The 20,974-nt window shown below is 36.1% G+C and overlaps 1 protein-coding gene across 1 annotated transcript in view; it reads right to left on the bottom strand.

Moving 5' to 3' along the window:
- LOC113240317 (organic cation transporter protein-like) overlaps window positions 1–6,604 on the bottom strand; it is a 47,220-nt gene extending 40,616 nt beyond the window's left edge. The window contains exon 1 of the mRNA XM_026477591.1: window positions 6,432–6,604. Coding sequence (XP_026333376.1) covers window positions 6,432–6,604 — 173 coding nt within the window. The remainder of the gene's footprint in view (window positions 1–6,431) is intronic.
- Window positions 6,605–20,974: the final 14,370 nt, after the last annotated feature.

The raw sequence follows: 20,974 nt of genomic DNA, 5'->3' as shown, positions 1-20,974 counted from the left end.
GAGACCGTTTTGTGTTTATGAAAACATGTATTTTTAAATTGTCTATAGTTTTAGGCATTGATGGATAAATTCTAAATAATGTCTAAGAAATATTAGTTAAAGTGATTTTTTCCCCTGATTGTAAACAAACAAATGCCTTGAATGCTTCCAGTTGATATGAACACAATGGGAGGAAGGAGTTTTTAAGAAAAATTCCTAATTCTGACATTGCATGGAAGTGTATGATTCAATTTTGTGGTCGAATATTGCATTTGTCTTTCAATAATAATTCAAGTATGTATCAAAAATAAAGTGTCGTAATTTGAGAAGTAAAATTTTTGGAAAACGACAAAATAAATTTAAAAAAAATGACATGCGAAATGAAACTAATATATACAAAAGATCGCACGGAACACGGTTTTTTTTGTGAGAAACTTACGAAGTTTCTCACTCAGCCAGTTACCTTTGCAGCTACCAGGAGCTGACGAGAGATCTCGCTGTATTAATTGTAATATATTTAAAAGCCGTTGAAATTCAATACTAAAATCTGTAACAATCATAAATAAATTCCTATGGCGGCACTTCATATGGCTATTTGTATTTGCGTATTATCATATATTTGGCAAACAATCACCATGTGTAGATAGCATGTGTGACAAAGTATTTACCTTGTTTTTCTATTCGACAAACACCAAACTCTCGTTATCGTGCGCTGCAGGGCTAGCACAATAAGGCGCGAAAGCGACTTAGAATCAAAATCAAAATTATCTTTATTTCATAGGTAAGCATTATTACATTTGAAATTGTTACATTGATTAAACTCTACCGCTCATTCGTAAGGCAGATTCCCCTGCTAAGAATAAACAAGAAACTCCAGTGGTTGCTCTTTGTAAATTACATTTGTACACATTCAACATTTACAATATATTTTTCTGTTATCAAACATCAGAGAGACTACCTCCATGAGCTAAACGAGTTACTACCACGGATTTTTGTCATCCAAGTACGCAGAAGTTTAGTTTAGAAGTTCACTATAGTTTTAAACCTCGTGATTGGCAAATTTTGTATATCAACCGGAATCTTGTTATAGAAGCGTAAACATTACCCCTTAAATGAATTTGTGACTTTGTGAAGACGACTATCAAGAACAGCTAGTTTATTTTTATTCCTCGTATTAATGTTGTGTCTGTTATTATTTTTCATAAATAAATTACTATTCCTCTTATAAGAAATTACACTTTCATAAATGTGCTGTGACGCTAGTGTAAGAATGTTAATTTCCTTAAAGTTATTTTTCAAAGATACTCTGCGGTCAGATTGTAAATTGCGCTAACCGCACGTTTCTGCAGGACAAAGACTCTATTGATATCGGCATTACCACAAAGCAAAATGCCGTATGTTATTAGACTGCGAAAGTAGCTGAAGTAAACTAATCTAGCGGTTTCGACGTCTGAAAGTTTCCGTATTTTTTTTAGAGTGTGTGATTTCTATGCGAGAATATTAGTATCTTGCGCTTTATGTCGCTTCAAGTCGCGCCTTATCGTGTTAGCTCTACTGGTTTCTCGCCACACATCAAAGGAACATAATAGGCAAATACGCAAACTAGTAAACCGTCCACACTATGGTAATAATCATTATTTTAACGCCTTATTTAGCTCCATGTGTAGACATACATATATTTCAGTGTTAGCATGTTTGTCAGTACGTCAAACAAAAAAGGTCCCATTTCTCTCTTGAGATTGCTCAATGCATTAGTGAAGTTAGAGCATGAACAGTCGAGAGATTCAACAGATACGGAAAGACATTAGGAGTACATCGATGATGATTATTTGATTCAAACACAATTAGAACTTTTGCATAAAGAAATTTGCGTCGGATTCTTTTTAGAAAAACTTCGACTTATAAATTCGAAACTTATAAATTACACATAACTTTCGTTTTATATTTTGAGCGAGATTGTACTTTACTATTAAGTCAAGTAAATTTGCCTACAGGCTGTTTATACTGGTTGAATTGAATATGGCCACCTATATAAACAACTCTCTTGATCTTATCAGTATGACAAGTTAGTATGACCACCATTGACTTACAATTATATGGACGTCGGGTCCGCGCTAAAAAGTGTCCGCACTTGTAAGGCGCTAAAATCGTATACAGAGCGCGACACTCCGCTTTAGTCTTCATTTGTTCTACGGACAGCGTGATACTGCGATGACATAACAATTTAAATTTCGAATAGGTTGACTTGGGACATTTTTTTTCGTGGTTTTTGTATTAGACCCGTCGTCCATTTATTTGTAAGTCAATGATGACCACCAATAAACGGCTTATTTTTCCAAGTACATCAAACCAGATAACAAAAAGTAACGAGAATGAAAACCCTTCAACCTTCCCTAGCTTTAGATACCGCACTACGTCCCGCACATTGACGGTCACATTGATTGAATGACAACAAGGCTGTCGGCGAGCCGATTTCGTTTGATATTTGAATAGTTTTCATTTATTCATTACGAAACTTGTACAGTACGTTAATATATAACATCATTGTACGTTATTATTTATAATGGTCGTGAATTGTGTTGTGTACGGCTGTTTATCGTCATCTAAACGGGATAAAAAGAGGAGTTTCTTCCGTTTTCCGTAACATGAAACGAATTAAATAAAAACTTATGTCTGAGACTCATTCAGTTATTGTTTTATATAGTGCAGATTTATTACATCAATATAATAAGAAGCCATGAGTTCGTGAGCTAGTAGATAAGGATTCTCGACTTTTCAATTTGTATTGCCGATAAATATCACGTAGTGAATATGCCTAATTATTAACTAGGTAATTAAAAAGTTACCTTATTTAGAAGTAACCTTTCCAAAATATACCATTTTGAGTGTTTTTAATATATTTTTTAAAATAAATCTTCGATATTATTTTATTTAGTGAATTAATGAAAACTATAATATATTATCGATATAAATACCTAATGAACATGTGTAATTATTAAGATTATAGTAATAGAATTATAGATAAAAGATTCGCGCTGGAATTTTCGCTATGTTGACGTTGACCACGTAACGAATAGTACGAGAAAGTGATGGGTAGCCCTGTCACTTCACGCACACATTTGCGTGTGTACACATAGCGCATGGAGTGTTTGGGGTGTGATCAAACACCCACTAACGAACATAAGTAACCATGTTAAGTGCCGCCATCAAGTTCTGCTAATTCGGTCTTGGTTAAGAGCGGTGGTAACTGACACTGCTTCGAGTCCAGTCAGATTGTAAGAATTTTTCTTTGTGTGCCATCTTTGTATCATTTATATGGCTCGCGGCTATGGAATGGAATTCCATGCTTTCAAACTTGTTCCCTGAACGGTATAACTTGGGCCTTTTCAAGGCGAGAGTGAATAGGCATTATTTAAGTGAGCATGCTCATCGTCACTTTCCATCGCGTGGGTTGGAGGCCAAATGCGTACTTGTTAAAAAAATGAATAATACTACCAAACTAGTGGTATTTTCACAAAAAAATATATGAAAATAATGGTAGTATATAAAAATCAATTAATCATTTTTAAATATATTATAATAAACATTCAATAAATGTTTATTAAATATATTTAACAAGTGTAAAGTGTTTGATTAATCAATTAATTTCATAATTATTTGTCTCAATATAAATTACTCTTATAAATTAATGACAATTTAAATTACTATCTAATAAAAATTATAATAAGACATAAATGTTGTTAGCGTTCTTTGTAAACGCAAAACGTATCAAGCGTTGTAAATGTACACTCGGCTATCAAAAGCTAATATCATCTTGACCATCTCTCACTTCTGCCATTCTTTGTATGCACCTGCTGTTTAATAAGAAAATATATCCTGCCGCTTACAATAATAACGCATAGAATGATAATTTCATATCAAACGAACTGTCACAAGTGAGGCAAAAATCAAATTCATGTAGGCTAGTTTTAGTAGTAGGTTAAGTTTCGGTTTTAGTGAATATTTATATAAAAATACAAGTTGAAACGCGTTACTTCCTTGTGGAATGTGATGTTAGTATCTATTTTATGTTTGTCTGGCGTATTTTTACACTCATTTACAGCACATTTCGTCATTTTTAGCTAAAATTCTTGATCTGTTCGCGGTGCAACTTGACCTTGAGCACTGAAGGCCCGCCCGCTCGTGTAGGCCCATTGGGAGCGCTTCAATTTGCCTCACTTAGCGTGTGCGGACTAGGTTTTTATGCGTTATTATTCTAAATCCTGCCGTATATTGTGAATCCAATGTTGTTTCAATTATAAACCAACAAATGTACCTATAATATAATAATAATTGTAGAAATAATGATGCAATGTCTATGGTACTTGATTATTTATTTAAGTTTGAAATGTTTCTATGCAATTAGTTTAATTTGCTACGCCCTTACAGGGTAACACATGTACCTACTACAATCTTAACCTGTACTATACATGTGAATTGCAATAAATTAATATGAATAGGTACATCGTTCTTCATATCAAACAGTTTTTATGTATCTGGATGTTGGAGTATGTACGTTATTAAAAAAAATGTACTAGGTATAGTCTTTGCTCAAATGTATTTATGAATTTCGCCACTTTATTATTAGTGCCAATACTATTATTAATTAATTTAATTATTTGATAATTATTAAACAATTATATAATAATTATTAAAGGTTTTTCTACAGTAAGGAAAAAGTGATCGTTTATTATTTTAATGGCAAATTAGTACCTTTCAAATGTATTTGTTTATTTCAATTTATTTATTTACTTTCTAGTTACTAGAATCTAGTAGACAGTATTTTGAAGTGTTCAGGTATTTTTGACTTAAACTATATTCAATGAAGTTTATAAGGGAAATGTTACAGAAGCGAGCAATACATCTCTTAGATAAAACTAGGGCGAAAAAAATACTCGAAAACTTAACAGACTGTCTGGGAAACCCAAAGGCCGGCTACCTTGCCCAATGCATTAGCATAGCCATACAAAGGGAGAACGCTGCCAGCATCTTGTTTTACTTTTAAGTATTTAAGCTTTTATTGTACTTTACCTGTGTGTTATGATAATTAAATATTTGCAAACTAGGGTATATGAAACATTAATAAGTGTATTATGCATCAGGAGTGCATGATACGCTCCAACATAAACTCTTACACCAATATAAATAACGCACATAGCCATAGCCACGCACTAGCGAAATCCTGTATCGCGTGTGCCATGAACACACACAAATTACACCTAAACGTACGAGAAAAATAAAAGTAGGCGACACAAATATTTCTTCCGGCCCGGGAATCAAACCCGGGACTTCTGCATGGCAGACCAGTACGGTAATGAGCAGCGGCCACGGAGGCAGTTAACATAAAAAAATAAATTAAAAAAATTTTTATTCCTTTTTTTTGGTAATTTCAAATGTTTTTATTAATGATTAAGTATTACAGAAAGAAAACATTTTTTCAAACAAACCATCGTCTAGGGCAATTTTACAGGTCTTATGGTGACTGATAATTGAAAAAAAAATAGTTTAATTTTTAATTTGTAGTAGGTAAAACTGAAAACCTAAAGTTTCTCTTAAAAATATTTTGTTTTTCAGGAAGAGCGGGCTTTTCTAGCAGATTTTGTTTTGTAAACTTGAAAGTTTCTTCATTAGAAGAAATAAAAAACGGCGATTACAACATTAGTAATTTGTGATTAATGTTTTAAGTGTGCATGCTCCATCGTCGATCTAATCGTCACTTTTCATCAAGAGTGACGGAGGTCAAATGCGCATTTGATATTTAAAAAAATGTTTTTGACACAAATTATTAAAAAATTTAAAATGCGCTCGTAATATAGTAATTTCAACATTTTTTGAAATAAATATGTATTTAAACACATAGGACGTCGCATATACATATTCAGCCACAGTTCGTAATATTAACAAACATCCGATGAAAAACAAAACAATAACACAAGACATCAACATCAACATCAACAAGTCACAAATTAATAATAAAAAAAAACGTTTTAAAAATACTTATTGGATTACAGAGACTAAAGTTGAAATCTTTAATTACAAAATTAATAATAACGCACACACTCAGCATAGCCCCGCATTAGGGAAACCCTGTTTCGCGGGTGCCATGGACACACACATAGACAATCACAATTTACACCTGAACTAGAGAGAAATAAATGTAGGCCATACAAATATTTCTCTCGTCCCGGGAATCGAACCTGGGACCTCTGCGTGGCAGTCCGGCCGTTTGGCCACGGAGGCAGTTAATTGTGTTACCTATCTAACAAAAGGTACAACTTAACTTATATCAAATGGTGTTTGTTACGGAACATGTAGTTACAATTAATACGTAATCGACACCTATATACGTAATAACAATAAACTTGTACCCCTGAATTGTTAATTATGCAGCCCTTGTGAAAAGTTCAACTTGCCTGTAGTCAAGATCCATGGCTTCAAAGTTGTAAACCGACGAATACATTCCAGCAAGGAAAACAGGAAACAAAATCAAAATAAAATTAAAAATATTAAACCGCCCGAACGGTCCTAACACTTGTAATATGTCATCTACAGATACATCTGCGTTTTGTTTTTTTTCCACATCCATTTTTATGTTTATATTTTTTTAACACAACACTGTATTTTCATTTACTCTTCTACAACTTTAAAAAAACATTTTTATAAAATTCGTTATTTAAATTTTAAAACAAAATATTTTATTCATCGAAGTGACGTACGAGTTATTTAAAAGTTTCAACCGATATCGGGACGTGATCGACGCGTGCACAGCGGTGATCACTCGACCGATAATGAGCACTGTTGCTCATAATATTGCTTTTTATCCAACTGATGTACGTTGGTTCCTTAGCGCTTTTCATTATAAGGGCTTTCTTTGTTTAACTACGGGCAATATGAAAAACTGAATGGTTTATTTACATTTTTGAAATTTTTTCCTTTGCGAGAGTTTTTTCTTCTGTTCCAAGTCATTTTGTCCACAAGATGTCTTATACGACCTTTAGGGGAGTTATTGATGAATTTTTAAAAATATTTTTTCTGTTGACTAAGGAAGTATTTGCTAAAATAGTTCACAAATCAGAAATAGAGGTGGGTACTCGTGGGCTTACCCGTAATTACTAATTTAACTACAAAGTTGTTATCCTAACATCCAAACCAGAAACCAACTGAGGAAAGTTCGGTTCACAAAACGACTCTATGCCGAATAGAGCTTGGGAATTTGTAATGTCCCGTCAAATATTTTAACTACTAATCCTGGAGGCTATTGAAATATAGTTTATATTCTAGCATATGTCACTCTATGTTTTATACATATAATAATAATAATAATAATAATAAACATTTATTTCAGACGTGACAAATTCATAGAATGACAAACGTTTTGAATTAGAATTAAATAACATTAACAAATTATTACATATGTACAATACAATACAATTACTTATTTAATAAACCGAGATCCAATGTCCTAGTATGGACGAATTACAACTACAGCAGCTATAATGCTATTTGTACTGTCTAGCACTCTCTGTTTAAGAGAAGAAACCCTCTCTCTATGCACAGCAGCGAACTCGTCGGTATGTTTACATGCTAATGAAATGATATCAGGATGCACTACAAATTTGTAGCGCATCCTACAATATCTTGGCAATGTAAACATGGCTCTAAATATATCATTATATTGAACGCGGATGGCATTGCAGATCGACTGCATGCGGTTAATACGTAAAGTCGTTATCAACTTCATGCAGTAGAGGTCTCGGATAACGACTTCACGCATTAACAGCATGCAGTCGAAACCGACTTCATGCATGCAGTTAATGCGTCAAATCGGTATCAACTTCATGCAGTCGTGGTCTCGGCTGTATGAAGTTGATTACGACTTCACGCATTAACTTTTTTTTAAATATAATATCAAGTGCGGGACGAACGAGTCGTGAAACTACACGCCAGTCAATAGTTGCAGTGCCACTCAGAGCTTTAAATCGCAAAAAAAACAGTAAAGGGTAATAAAACGTACTACGCATTACTAACAATAATAAATGACACTTACCTACCAAGTATTGGTTTATTATCTTACCTGAATTATCCCACTAATAATTTAATATCATTCTTATATTTTCTATTAATTATGCCACTATATCTGTATACTTCAATTTCACTATTACTAATGTTATTTGTTTTTTAGAACAAGCACTATGCATAATTGTAAGTACTCATATCCTAAATGGTTAATTCAAAATTTCTGAAAATTGGTTTTTATAATGCTGGGTCTCTGGGTATTAAACACGATGAGTTGCAGTTGGCTGTTGGTAAAAGACGTGGTTGCGGGTAGGGGAGGAGGGGCGTGCGCCGACGGTGAGTGGCTACCAACTGCGGCACATACCCCGAGCAACTGCTCAGCGTCAGGAACGTGGTGGTGGTGTAGGTTTCTACATAAAACGGGGCATTAATGCTCGTACGCTGCGTCATCCACCTTCCCCTGCGGAGCAGATGTGGCTTGCTGTCAATATAAAAACTATTCATCTTTTGGTGGGCACTGGCTATAGACCTGAGTGGTTCAATGTGGATGATTTTTTCGATTCTTTGACGGAATCATTTTTCTCCTTTGGTAGCTACAATCATGTGATATTAGTGGGGGATTTTAATATAGATTGGCATTTAATATAGTTGGAATCAATTCCAACAGTATGAAGACCAAACGACTTAATCAATTTTTGATTGTACAAATCTTTCATATCATTAAATGATTATGACTAGTATCAGGTTTCTTACCATGGTATGATTTCTTTTTATTTTCCCGATATTTCGGAACGGTTACACGTTCCATGGTCACGGGTTGATAAGTCAGCCCGTGACCATGGACTGAAACCTGATACTAGTGATAATCATTTAGTGAATAACCACGAAAGTCTTAAAATCTCTCAAATCATGTTAGTGAGCCAATACACTTCACTTCAACAACTGCTACTTCGATAGATTTGGTTTGTTCAGATGCTCCGCTCCTACAGGTAGATGTAGATCATAGTCCTGAGCTCGGTGGCCATGCAATTGTTATGACTGAATTTAAAATAAAACGCCCAAAAACTTGCCCTAAAGTAATTTCATGTCGACCAATTAAAAGTATTGATTTGAAACGGTTCGACACTGATCTCGAGAGGATAGACTGGGATGGGATAGTTGAAATGAGTGACGTGAATGAAATGGTAGCATATTTCAATGCTTTTATTATACATTTAATGGACAAACACGCCCCAGTGAAGCAAGTTGTAATTAGGGATAAGCAACAACCGTGGTTTACTGATAATGTTCGTCATATCATGAAACTCAGAGATGATGCACAGCATCAGTACCGTATCACCAATAGTGATACACACAAAAATCAATACAAAATTTTGAAACACCTTGTTAATGCCGTCATTCATCCCTTAGTTTGCCACCCTTAGAGGTGAAATACTTTCTTCAAATTTAAATGGGACCACATCTGAGGTACTCTTTCCAATAAAGAAAGAATCATCAAAATCGGTTTACAAATTTATCGAGTTAACGTGTAATATACTCGTACATACCAAAAATCTCCTCTCCTCTCCATCATTTTTGAAGTCGGTTAAAAATCTGAGGGGCACTGCCACTGCCCGTCACCCTGAGACATAAGTTGACAAGTGCCATGTGCCTGCAATTTCACCAGCATCCTTACACCTGCTTACACAGCTAATATTACTGCTTGGTGGCAGAAATAGGTAAGGTGGCAATATTTCCTTCGACGAACTCTTTTCCAACAAGCTCTACTTCTGCTAACTGCGAACATAATAGTCAATCTGTTAGCAGCCTAAGACCCTGCGCCCGTGTACAGCCGGCACTTTGGGGTCTCATAACGGTATATTTAATGTTTTTGATTTTGTTATTTCAAAATAATAAAATAAAAAATGCAGTAAGCTTGAACTTTTAGGCAAGATACTACCATAGAAAATTATATATGGTTCTATCGTAGTATACATTAAAATTTGTTTGTGTTCTTTAGAGAATAAGCAAAGACGTTGTCCTACTCACATTGCGATCAATTTGACGTACACTGTTTGAATGATCAAATATGTTTTTTAAATATTTTTTTCTTCATAGTACGATTTTAACTTTAGTATGTAACGAATTAAGAGACAAACGGCCAATACGGCCGTTAGTTTTTTTCACCGTCATTAATAACTTTCAAAGTACCTTTGACTGCCATTTTCTCCAAACGAGGTTCCACCGACTTAATGCGTTCTTTCTTAATTCGGAGATGTAAAAGGATCTATTTCCTTAATAAAAACGGGCACGGTGCATGATTAAAATTGCCTGTAATCGCATTCCGTCTATAAACATGTATTTTTGATTATTGGGGCTAGAAAAGTCGTAATTATGAAAGAACGTATACAGTATCTTTAAAATACAATAACAGGTTTTTTTTATAGTAGTCGCAGCGAGATTCACACAAGATTTTACAGCGTCCAATTGTACAGTCTGTGTCAACGTAAAGTCATAGTGTGTCATGTAGTTATGCCACCGTATTGTCTGTCATAGTATGTCTATTGTATTATTCATATCAAGCAATTATAGACGTATAACAATGATAGAGGGTTGCGACATTGTTGCGACCTGCAACACAGTGCCTCTATCCATATCCACACAAGCAGAGGTGGTGTACCCTTCGTCATCAGAGCATCATCTGCATCCTTTCCAAGGCTAGGCGTTACTTCTCACCGGGACAGTTGCTTCAGCTGTACAAAGTACAAGTCTAGTCGTGTACGGAGTACTGCTGCCATGGTTCTGCTAAATAAACAACTGGCCACCTTGCATTTAGTTGAAAAGCGTGCCGAAAGGCCTTTAAGTGACTCGGATTTAGTAGAAGCGCAACTGCAGAGCCTTGAACACCGCCCTAAAGTTACTTGCCACCGGTAGGTAGATATTAATAATAATAATAACGCACACACTCAACATAGCCCCGCACTAGGGAAACCCTGTGTGACGGGTGCCATGGACACACACATAGACAACCACAAATTACACCCAAACCCACGAGAGAAATAAATGTAGGCCATACAAATATTTCTCTCGGCCCGGGAATCGAACCTGGGGCCTCTGCGTGGCAGTCCGGCATGGTAACCGTTCGGCCACGGAGGCAGTTAAATATTCTACAAATTATATGACGGAGAGTGTGCGATGGAATTGCCCGATTTAATACCGCCTTCCCCTTTCCATCGCCGGGGGACTAGACGAAAGATTGAGGTCCTACTCCTATGATGTGAAAATTCTAAGGATTCGCATGAAGTGTTAAACTTCCACATTTGTAAGGCGAACGGCTATGGAGTGCAATCCCCTACCTGCAGACTTCTTCCCTGAACGCTACATCTTGGGACATTTCAAGGCAAGTGTGAAGTAGGCATTATTTTGGTGTGCATGCTCCATGGTCAACCTCAATGTCAGTTTCTGTCAGGTGAGATGGAGGTCAAATGCGCACTTACATTTTATGAAAAAAAAAAGAGGAGCCGAGAACCGGCAACCTCAGCAAGTGTTAAAACTTTTTGCCTTTTGCTGTGATGCTTAGACGGTCCCAGGCTAAATTCCTCACTAAGGAGTTTTCAGTTCGCATCTGGGGATAAGAAGGCCGTTAACTACTTTAGTCTAAGAATAAGCTTGGTTTTTTTCCCAAGGGGAAACGTTTAACTTGACGTGAAAGATTTAAAGCTACCTTGGCAATTATAATTCTTTTTACTTCTTCAAAAGACATAAAATAATTTAAAAATTCATAATTTTTGCATTTTTGTACATAATCGGTTAATACTACTAGAACGCTCCCAGGGTAATGTAACTGTCAATTTCTTTCTTTTGATTTATTTATTAAACTTTATTGACTACAACCAATGACTTACAGTTATATGGACGTCGGGTCCGCGCTAAAAAGTGTCCGAACTTATAGGGCGTTAAAATCGTATACAGAGCGTCATTCACGCTTTAGTCTTTCATTTGTTCGACTGACAGCGAAGCAAGCAAAATTAGACAGTACTGCGATGACATTACAATTTAAATTCAACATTTTAGCTTTTTCATATTCCTTTACATGTCACTACGTTTAAATAGGTTGACTTGGGACATTTTTTTCGTGGTTTTTGTATTAGACCCGTCGTTCATTTATTTGTAAGTCAATGACTATAACCCAGAATGGTACAATTTAATAATAACACAAATATAATAAATATATAATCTAATATATAACAAAAAAACCTAACTTATACATATGGTCTGTGTATATAACACATATATTTATATATGATACATACAATAACAGAAGAAGATGATGATGACTGTCACTGTGACCAACAATTTAAAAGATGCACTTGGACATTCTTTTTGAAAGATGATAAACTAGGAGACCTTCTGATGATTTATTATGTAGTTCCATCTCGCTCTTGTTAGATAACACCTTTAGCAGGCCAAAGACAATAATTAATGTTTAAAAAGTAAAACTTACTATCTTGCCATGCAATTCCCGTTCAACTTTGTGTAGGTCATGACACAAATTTAAACAATTCAGTTTTACCACGTCATCTGGACTGCATGGAGATTGGATGGTTGGGTGTGTAATGGAACATATAACAACAAATAATCTGTTTTCACTATTTGATATAATTTCTAAGGATATAATCACTCACTGTACATAATCCACAAAAGGTATAACAACACAAGGCATAATTTCAATGTGTAGAATGAACCTTCAGTATAATAAACGTTAGATATAATGATTAAGTGACATGATGAACAAATGGTATAAGTACTACCAGTATAATGTATTAAATAATATATCACAATATTTCGCTTTACGAATAGTTCAAGCGCCCTACATTATGTTGATAAGAATTTTTTTATTCCATTAAATGTACAATCGCAAAATATAATTGTTTTTGTATAGCTTTAAGTACTTTTTGTGTTATAAAATATATTTAATAAAACTTTAAGCAGAACATTTAATTACATATACTCACCTAACCTAAACCCACAGGAGGAGCTCAAACCAAATAGTAAATGCAAACAAATTTGATTCTGGCGGCTTTGCCATATACTAATCTAACCTAAACCCACAGGAGGAGGTCAAATCAACTATTAAATGCAAACAAATTCGATTCTGGCAGCTTTGTCATATACCGACCTAACCTAAACCCACAGGAGGAGGTCAAACCAACTACCAAATGCAAACAAATTCGATTCTGGCAGCTTTGTCATATCCTAACCGAACCTAAACCCACAAGAGGAGGTCGAACCATCTAGCAAATTGCAAACAAATTCGGTTCATTCACCGTTGCACTTAACACCACTGGAATTATATTAATATTTTTTTTCACACATACACATTCAACATTTTACTCAGTGAATATTATATCTGAAGTGTTTATATAAAATGAACATTATGTCATCGTTATATTAGATTGAAAGTTGTTATATCAATCGTCTATTATACCCAGTGACCTTTATATCATGCAAGAATATGTGAAATGTCTGTATTCTGTCAAAAGTCTGTAAATTAATTATAACTGTTGAGCGTTATATCGACTAAAAATATGTCACTTGTTGTTATATATTACGAATCGCACCCTGTGTGGTTACCTATAAGCTTATAGTAGGCCCCAGAGCAATAAAACGTGAAGATATGATGGGCACTGGCATTGCACCTGTCACAGTGAGATATAAGATGAAAAGTCCCATCTGCCTGTAATTTCACCAGCACCTTTACCATTCAAAACAGAAACGCAGTAACGCTTACATTACAGCGCGGCGGCAGAAATAGGTAAGGTAGCAGTACGAACACATACACAAGGAGTGCTACTGTCACTAAATTCTCTCTACTGGCTTACGGCTATCAATACAATGAGGGATAAAAAAGCAGCTACCTATACTCGAAGATAAAAAAATATACGAGTGCATTATAATTACGCCTTTGGATTCCCATTAGGTGGACACTATCTATCGTTTTGAAAGGGTTGTAACCATAGATATAGAAAAAAAGGGTTGTAACCCTAACAAGCCGTGACCAGGCTCACGGCGGTAAAACAGGAAACTTCCGGTCCACGAATTTATTAACGTCGTGATAAGAAAGAAGTAAAAGGGTAAAGTAACACTGTAACAATAAAGGTATTTATAAATATAACAGGTACATTGATATAATAATATAATCTCAGTACAGAGTACTAAAAAAACCGACCTCAAAAGTACGTGGAATTACGTCTATTTGCTAAGTTTCATTGAAATATCCCCTAGTTCGCCACTATACAGCATTTGATACTGGAGATAATAAAAATAGGTTCTCACTACGACACTACTCAAAGTATGTCGAGGGAAAAACGCCTTGAATTGATGAAATAGCAAAATTAACTAAATAATTGCTAAAAGTAATTGCTCGTAAATTAAAGTTAGGCGCTATTTATAAAAATGAATCTTCATGCGCGAACAGCCACCCTTTGAGGTGGATGATTTCCTTCAAAATGAAATGGGACCACTATGGAAGTTCCCCCTTTCCAACAAAAAAAGAATCATGGAAATCGGTTGACAAATACCGGAGTTATCGCGTAACATACATACAAAAAAAATAAAGAACATACAGTCGAATTGACCTCCTCCTTTTTTGAAGTCAGTTCAAAACACTCCCTAACTTGATGATATTGAATATATATAACGTACCCCTAAACGGGCTGAGTTATGCTGAATTACAGATACTAGATAGACTGTTATGCACTTATCAAGAATGATACATGATTGATATTATATTAATATGATTATAACTAGAGAAGAATCAAAAATCAGACGATAGAATTTAAGTAACTCCGTCCGCTATCGCGGTCGAGCAGGGAGTGTCGATGGAACGAAACAAAATCGGAAAGTGAAGCAAAAGAATGGAATAATTCAAAATTTGAATTTAAATTCGACTGTGAGAATAAAATAAGGAATTTAAATAAAAAGGTGGGATGACTATGCAAAGAGGTCACACCGTCACAGTTTTACACGATCCTGACTAACCTCTCATGTGTCACTTACATTCTTTAATCTTTTATACAAGCCCTGCTATACTTCCTACTGGAGTGCGTACTCCAGCTTTTTTCAGAACATTTTCGATGTCTTCCTAAAACAATGTTGCCTTCCACATGGGCTGTATAGATATATCTCTTTCGCCGCTTTACTTTCATTCATGAACTATAAGTGCCTGAACCACCTTCACAATATCTTTCTTTATTTATATCATTCAATTACGTTCGTTTATAAAACCACACCGTTTACAGTTCACAGTACTCTTCACTGTGTCATATAATCTTTATTTAGTGAAAAGATAAACAACTGAACGGTGTTCTTTAGCGTAAACAGATTAACTTCGACGTGAAGTTATCTCTTTCACTGGGTAGGGGCACACAGTGTCGTCGTGGGATATTCTTATTTCATTCCTTTGAATGGCGTTGTGCGCGATATTGCACATCCGGACGTCCTAGTGCTGTAACAATAAAAGTACCGATATTATTAAAATCCTTGGTTGTTTTGTTTTTTATTCACTACGACTAATTCATAGCCACCTAATAATGTCACTACAACCCTGGACAAATAATGTTTCGTGTCACCATTTGAAGTATTAAATACCCTAAACTTAAACAATGTTTGATCAAAAACTATTTTGCAATTTTTAAACTGATTTGATTATTTCCATAAATCCTGGTTGAAAGTTTGAATTTGCAAAACGAGGGAATAGCTTATTTTGTACGCTTTAAGAAAATAAAGTAACTCGAATGATGTGTCTGGGAGCGCACTATTAGCTTCTAAAATTCTTCAAATTCAATTTAAAAATAATTTTATTTCGTAGGTAAGGAAACTATACTCGAATCGAAGTTGCCAATTGATTAAACACTATTATTTCTTCTTTTTATAGTGTCGGTGCCTCTTTTATATCAGGGCTCTATTGAGTTGGAATATGTCACCACATGGATTGAGCTACATATATGTGGCCGCGTTGAGCTCTTCCCACGTGCAGATTTTTAATCACGAGCGTTAACACGCTGTGGAATCCAGTATGACATATTGGATTGAATAAGTATTCCTGAATTTCACATATATATATTTTATATATTGTTCACTTTTTAAAGTGCCAAACAAAGCTATACTTTATTATTTTCTGACATTCGAAAAGTGATTTAAAAAGTTTGATTTATTTACAAAAACATTATATTATATTTTATCGACATTGTCCCATTATAACGACAAATGGATGCTTAGCTCTTATTAAACATTTGTAATTATGTGTTTTGAATGTTACTGATTTTTTTTTATCGAAAATCAACGACATTGTCACTTCACTATTTCGACTTGAAGTTAAAGCTCTTTGTGGAATTGCAAGTTTTTGACTCCGCGGATTGTAAGCAAAGTAGCCTTATTTGAGAGACGCAGAGGACTCAGTGACGTCGGGTCCATTGGAGTAAACGTGAACCTTCGCAAACCACGTTTAGTGCTTCTGTATCATTAAATATCTGTAAGAAAATGACAGACAGAACACAAGGCATTAAATTAATTAATAGCTATCGAAATTTGTAAACTTTGGATCTATTTTTACTTAACAACGAAAGGTACAGATGGACTGAAATTAGGTTTGATTTGTGTTTGTCGGAATAGACGCCATTGTTGTGAGCTTCGAAGACTGCAGTTAAAAGTACTTTGGACGTTATATGTCGTGACGGGTTCTTTTTCATGGTCTGATTTTTGGCAGAATCAATTTTAGAATGGAGGTTTCGTAATTGGTTTGACCTGTGTTTTACAGTAATAGTACCTAGTGCAATATTAGGATTTAATTTTGTAATTAAAGAAAGAAGAACATTATGAAGTCGTCTTTTACTACTATAGAATAGGATTCCCGAGTTGAAAATCTGTCTATGTACATATTTTTTTTAGACGATACCAGGTAGAGAAGCGCGATTGTGAATTATTTCGACATTCGACTCGTTAGTAATCGCTAATCCTGTCATTCGAATGTCAAATTAGTAACCTACTAATGTTCGTATCCGAATGATTTGAACGGTCATTCATTATTAATTAGTAGTAGTGTAGACACGCTCACTTCCCGTCGCGCTCCGCACGACTGACGATTGCCAACGCTGAACCGCCGACTCTATGCCGACTACTAAATCTCCTCGTTGGTGGCGGAGCTGTAAGTCACGCTCACTTCCCGACGGCGAATGAACGGCGTCTCTCCAGTTCCCAAATTCCTACGCGGCCGTAGGGATCGGAAGATGTAAACATCCTCTACTAGTTCTTCGTCCGGGACGCCAAAGACGCCCGTGAACACGTATAATTGGTGGAGGGCTTGGCCCGGACGCCGTACTTTGGTTTTGCCGTCGAGCCCGTAGTCTCTCCGGAAAACACTATCTCTCGGGTCGGTAGATAGGGACAAGCAAGAACAGTAGAGAAGTCTGTGAATTTTGTTATTCTGCAGAGCACATTAGTTGCATTGCCACTCATAGCTCTAAATCGCAAAGATCTGAGCGCCCGTCACCCTGAGACATAAGTTGACACTTCCTATGCGCCTGTAATTTCATCAGCACCTTTTACCCTTCAAAACCGGAAGGCAGTAATGCTCAAATTACCGTTTGGCGGCAGAAATTGGTAATTTACGTATAATGTAATGGCCGAAAGCACAATTGTTTTAAGTGACAAAAGTCGTATTTGATAATTATAATTAGCATATCACAAAACGTAATAAACTCGCTAAAATACGTCATACGCCTGCCCCCTGTTGCGAATAAATCAGTGCACGCTGAGTGCGACGCGGTGTTTTGGTATTAGAGCTGTGAAAAGTAAGATGTGATAACCGTTACACATTAACAGGTTCAAATACATTATACGCTTGCACTGTGTTATAATAAATCGGAGCTCACTGAGTGTGATGGGGTCTCTTTCTTGTCGTATCTATTTAACACACTATGGTTGTTGCGAACGATTCGCGCGGGAAGACAACACGGCCTAATGTGACGTCACGACAAGCGGCAGCGGCATTCGCCTTATCAATGGCCACCGGCGACTGTCGATCCTACTGTAGTATTTGCAAACCAATTTTTTTATAATAATAACGCACACACCCATAGCCCCGCACCACATATTACACCTTTAGCAGCAGTAGAGCTCTTTGTGAAAGAGCCACCGTAACTATTTCTGCCGCCAAGCAGTAATGTTAGCATTACTGTGTTTCCGGTTTTGAAGGGTAAGGGTGCTGGTGAAATTACAGGCACACGAGACGTGTCAACTTATGTCTTAGGGTGACGGGCGCAGTGGCAGTGCCCCTCACATCTTTGCGGTTTAAAACTCTGAGTGGCACTGCAGCTGTTACAGATAGGCGTGAAGCTTACCATCAGGCGCACGACTAGTTCGTACTGTCACTTGATATTATAAAAAAAGACCACGAAAAAAGAGAAAAATAAATGTTGGCCATACAAATATTTCTCCCGGCTCGGCAATCCAATCCGGGATCTCTGGGTCGTAGTCCAGCATGGTAACCGTTCGGTCACGGAGGCAGTTTCTGTACTTAATTGAGAAGGCGAATATACCAGTCTTTCGTAATATTGTCCACCTTCTATTTTACGTCTCATTAGGATCATTACAATAATGCTTAACATAGTGGTGCGGGATTTGTTAATACACGTAAGGTCTTAGCTGATTGTTGCCCAGTATAGGTCAGATGTATAGGAATGGAATGCTAAGCGGCGAGGCTGCTTTCCTGCACTCTATGTGATGACGGCATAAGTTCTAGTATTGTAGATCTGTAAAAGTAGAGATGTACTAGGAGTAATACCTGTTAAACATTAATTGTTTCAAATAACTCACACACCTGCTCCTCAACCTTGAAATAATAAATGAGTAGAAAGTAGAGATATCCTAGATACAGGCTATAATATATTAATACCTTTTATACACTAATGGGTTCAACATCATACACATACGAGTAAACCACAGTAAGTGCGCCGTTTTTAATTGGTCCCAGAAGTAAGGTATATTATTTGTTGTTACATGAACAGGCATGTCCTGTCATTGGCTTTTGTTATGCATTTAAAATACAGATTTGTAGCATTGTAAAGGAGGCACCAGTATTAGGTAAAAAAACACGTGTTATTTGTAGTTGAATTATAAATATTTTACTAGTAACTTACTAGCCTTATGATTAAAACAATTTAGGCGTTTTCGCAATGTAATTGCAATAATTATAATTAGCATATATGACAGAATTTAAAATAATATCTGAAAATTTGTGTAGGTACAAAAGGCTTGTCCTTTTAATAAATGCAAATAATTTTAACTGTTTATCAATGTTAAAATGTTACTATACCTAGAATAGTGATTATGGCAAATTCTCTTATACTTTTTTAATAAGGTTTATGCAGTTAAAGTAGCAGAAGATTAACATGGAGTAGTCGTAGATTACTAAACAGATAATAGAACTTGTTGTCTGAAATAAAAGAAAAAAAAAATAGACTAGTTTGGTGAAGTACTAGGGCGCCATAAAATAACAAGAGTTCAGCTCTACCGTGTACATTACACACGTATCTAATTTCGGAGCGTGCTCGCAACGTAACTGCCCTCGGATGAGCTCTAAATTCGCGTGCAAACTCGTTTTTTGCCCATTTCATAAGCACAGAGTTTGTTCCGGCGTTAGGAACGTGTCTTGTTGCTAGGTGGATCAGGAATTTAACTTTCTTTTTGGTATATAAAAGATTATAGCCGCTGTTCTTTATACCTGGAAAAATCGGAGTTTCTCTATTGAGAGTAGAATACTAAGGAATCGTCGATAGCGAATAAAGGATGAAACCAGTCGATCTATAATGGTGCGTTCCCACGGCCCATCATGTCAAACGCGCCGATTTCTATGAACGATCTCGCGAAACGGGCGAATCACGGCGGCCTCAGGTCGACGCGCCTCGCGGCGCGTATTTCGATTTATATCGAGGCCATGGGCCACGCGCGCTCTCGCGCCGCGCTTTTAAAGTTACCAACCAGTGGCGGATCCAATCACGGGCGAGCACGGGTGCGCTCGGGCGACGCGGGTCGCTGCCTTACGGCTGGTTCCACAAACTAAGGTTGCTCTTATCATAATATACATTTTTAAAATAAGTGCACATTTGACCTTAAATAAGTGCGCATTTGACATGAGATCCTGATGATAAGTGACGATAAGGTCGCCGATGAAGCATGCACACCTAAATAATGCCTATCCACTCCCGCCTTGTAAAGACCCAGATTATAGCGTTCGTAAATTATTAATATATTGTATATTGACAATACATTGATAAATTGCAGGTGACAATTATGATGACATGGTAGCAACAATGATAACAATGACGACGTTCATGCGAACATTTATATGATTTTTTTTTCTGCGGCACCCGGGTAAATGCTGACCTCCTCCATTGTTATCCCACCTTTTTATCACCCTCTTTACTGGTTCGTGGCCACTTTTAAAATTTTGAATCATTCTCGAAATACTTTTCCTTCCACTATTCTTACCTTACGTGGGTTCGGTTCATAACTCTCATCAGAATTCTCGAAGTGAGAGGACGTGCTTGATAAACATCAAGCAAAACTCAACTTCACGTACGTAAATAGGCCCTCTTGGGGTAAGTGCCTGAACTTTGCTGTTTATTACTACTCAGTAGGGAGTGTTTTTTATATATGATTTTGTAATACATAGTTAATATATTTATATGGACCGAGCCCTTCTTTTACTTCTTCTAAGGCTCGGGCACAAACTCAGCAAGACGGACGACCTGATACTAGGCTGCAAGAAAGAGCATCAGCGGCACTTTACACCGACAAGACACTCAGATTTTGGAGATCATTTTATTATTATTTTGCGTAAATATTAATTATATAAATAGATATTAATTATCGATTTCCTAGGTTTTCGCAATTGTTACAC

The sequence above is a fragment of the Hyposmocoma kahamanoa genome, unplaced genomic scaffold (genome assembly GCF_003589595.1).
Source record: "Hyposmocoma kahamanoa isolate Upper Pololo Valley unplaced genomic scaffold, ASM358959v1 130, whole genome shotgun sequence".
Classification (NCBI taxonomy): Eukaryota; Metazoa; Arthropoda; class Insecta; order Lepidoptera; family Cosmopterigidae; genus Hyposmocoma; species Hyposmocoma kahamanoa.
This window is presented reverse-complemented; position numbering and strand designations above follow the sequence as displayed.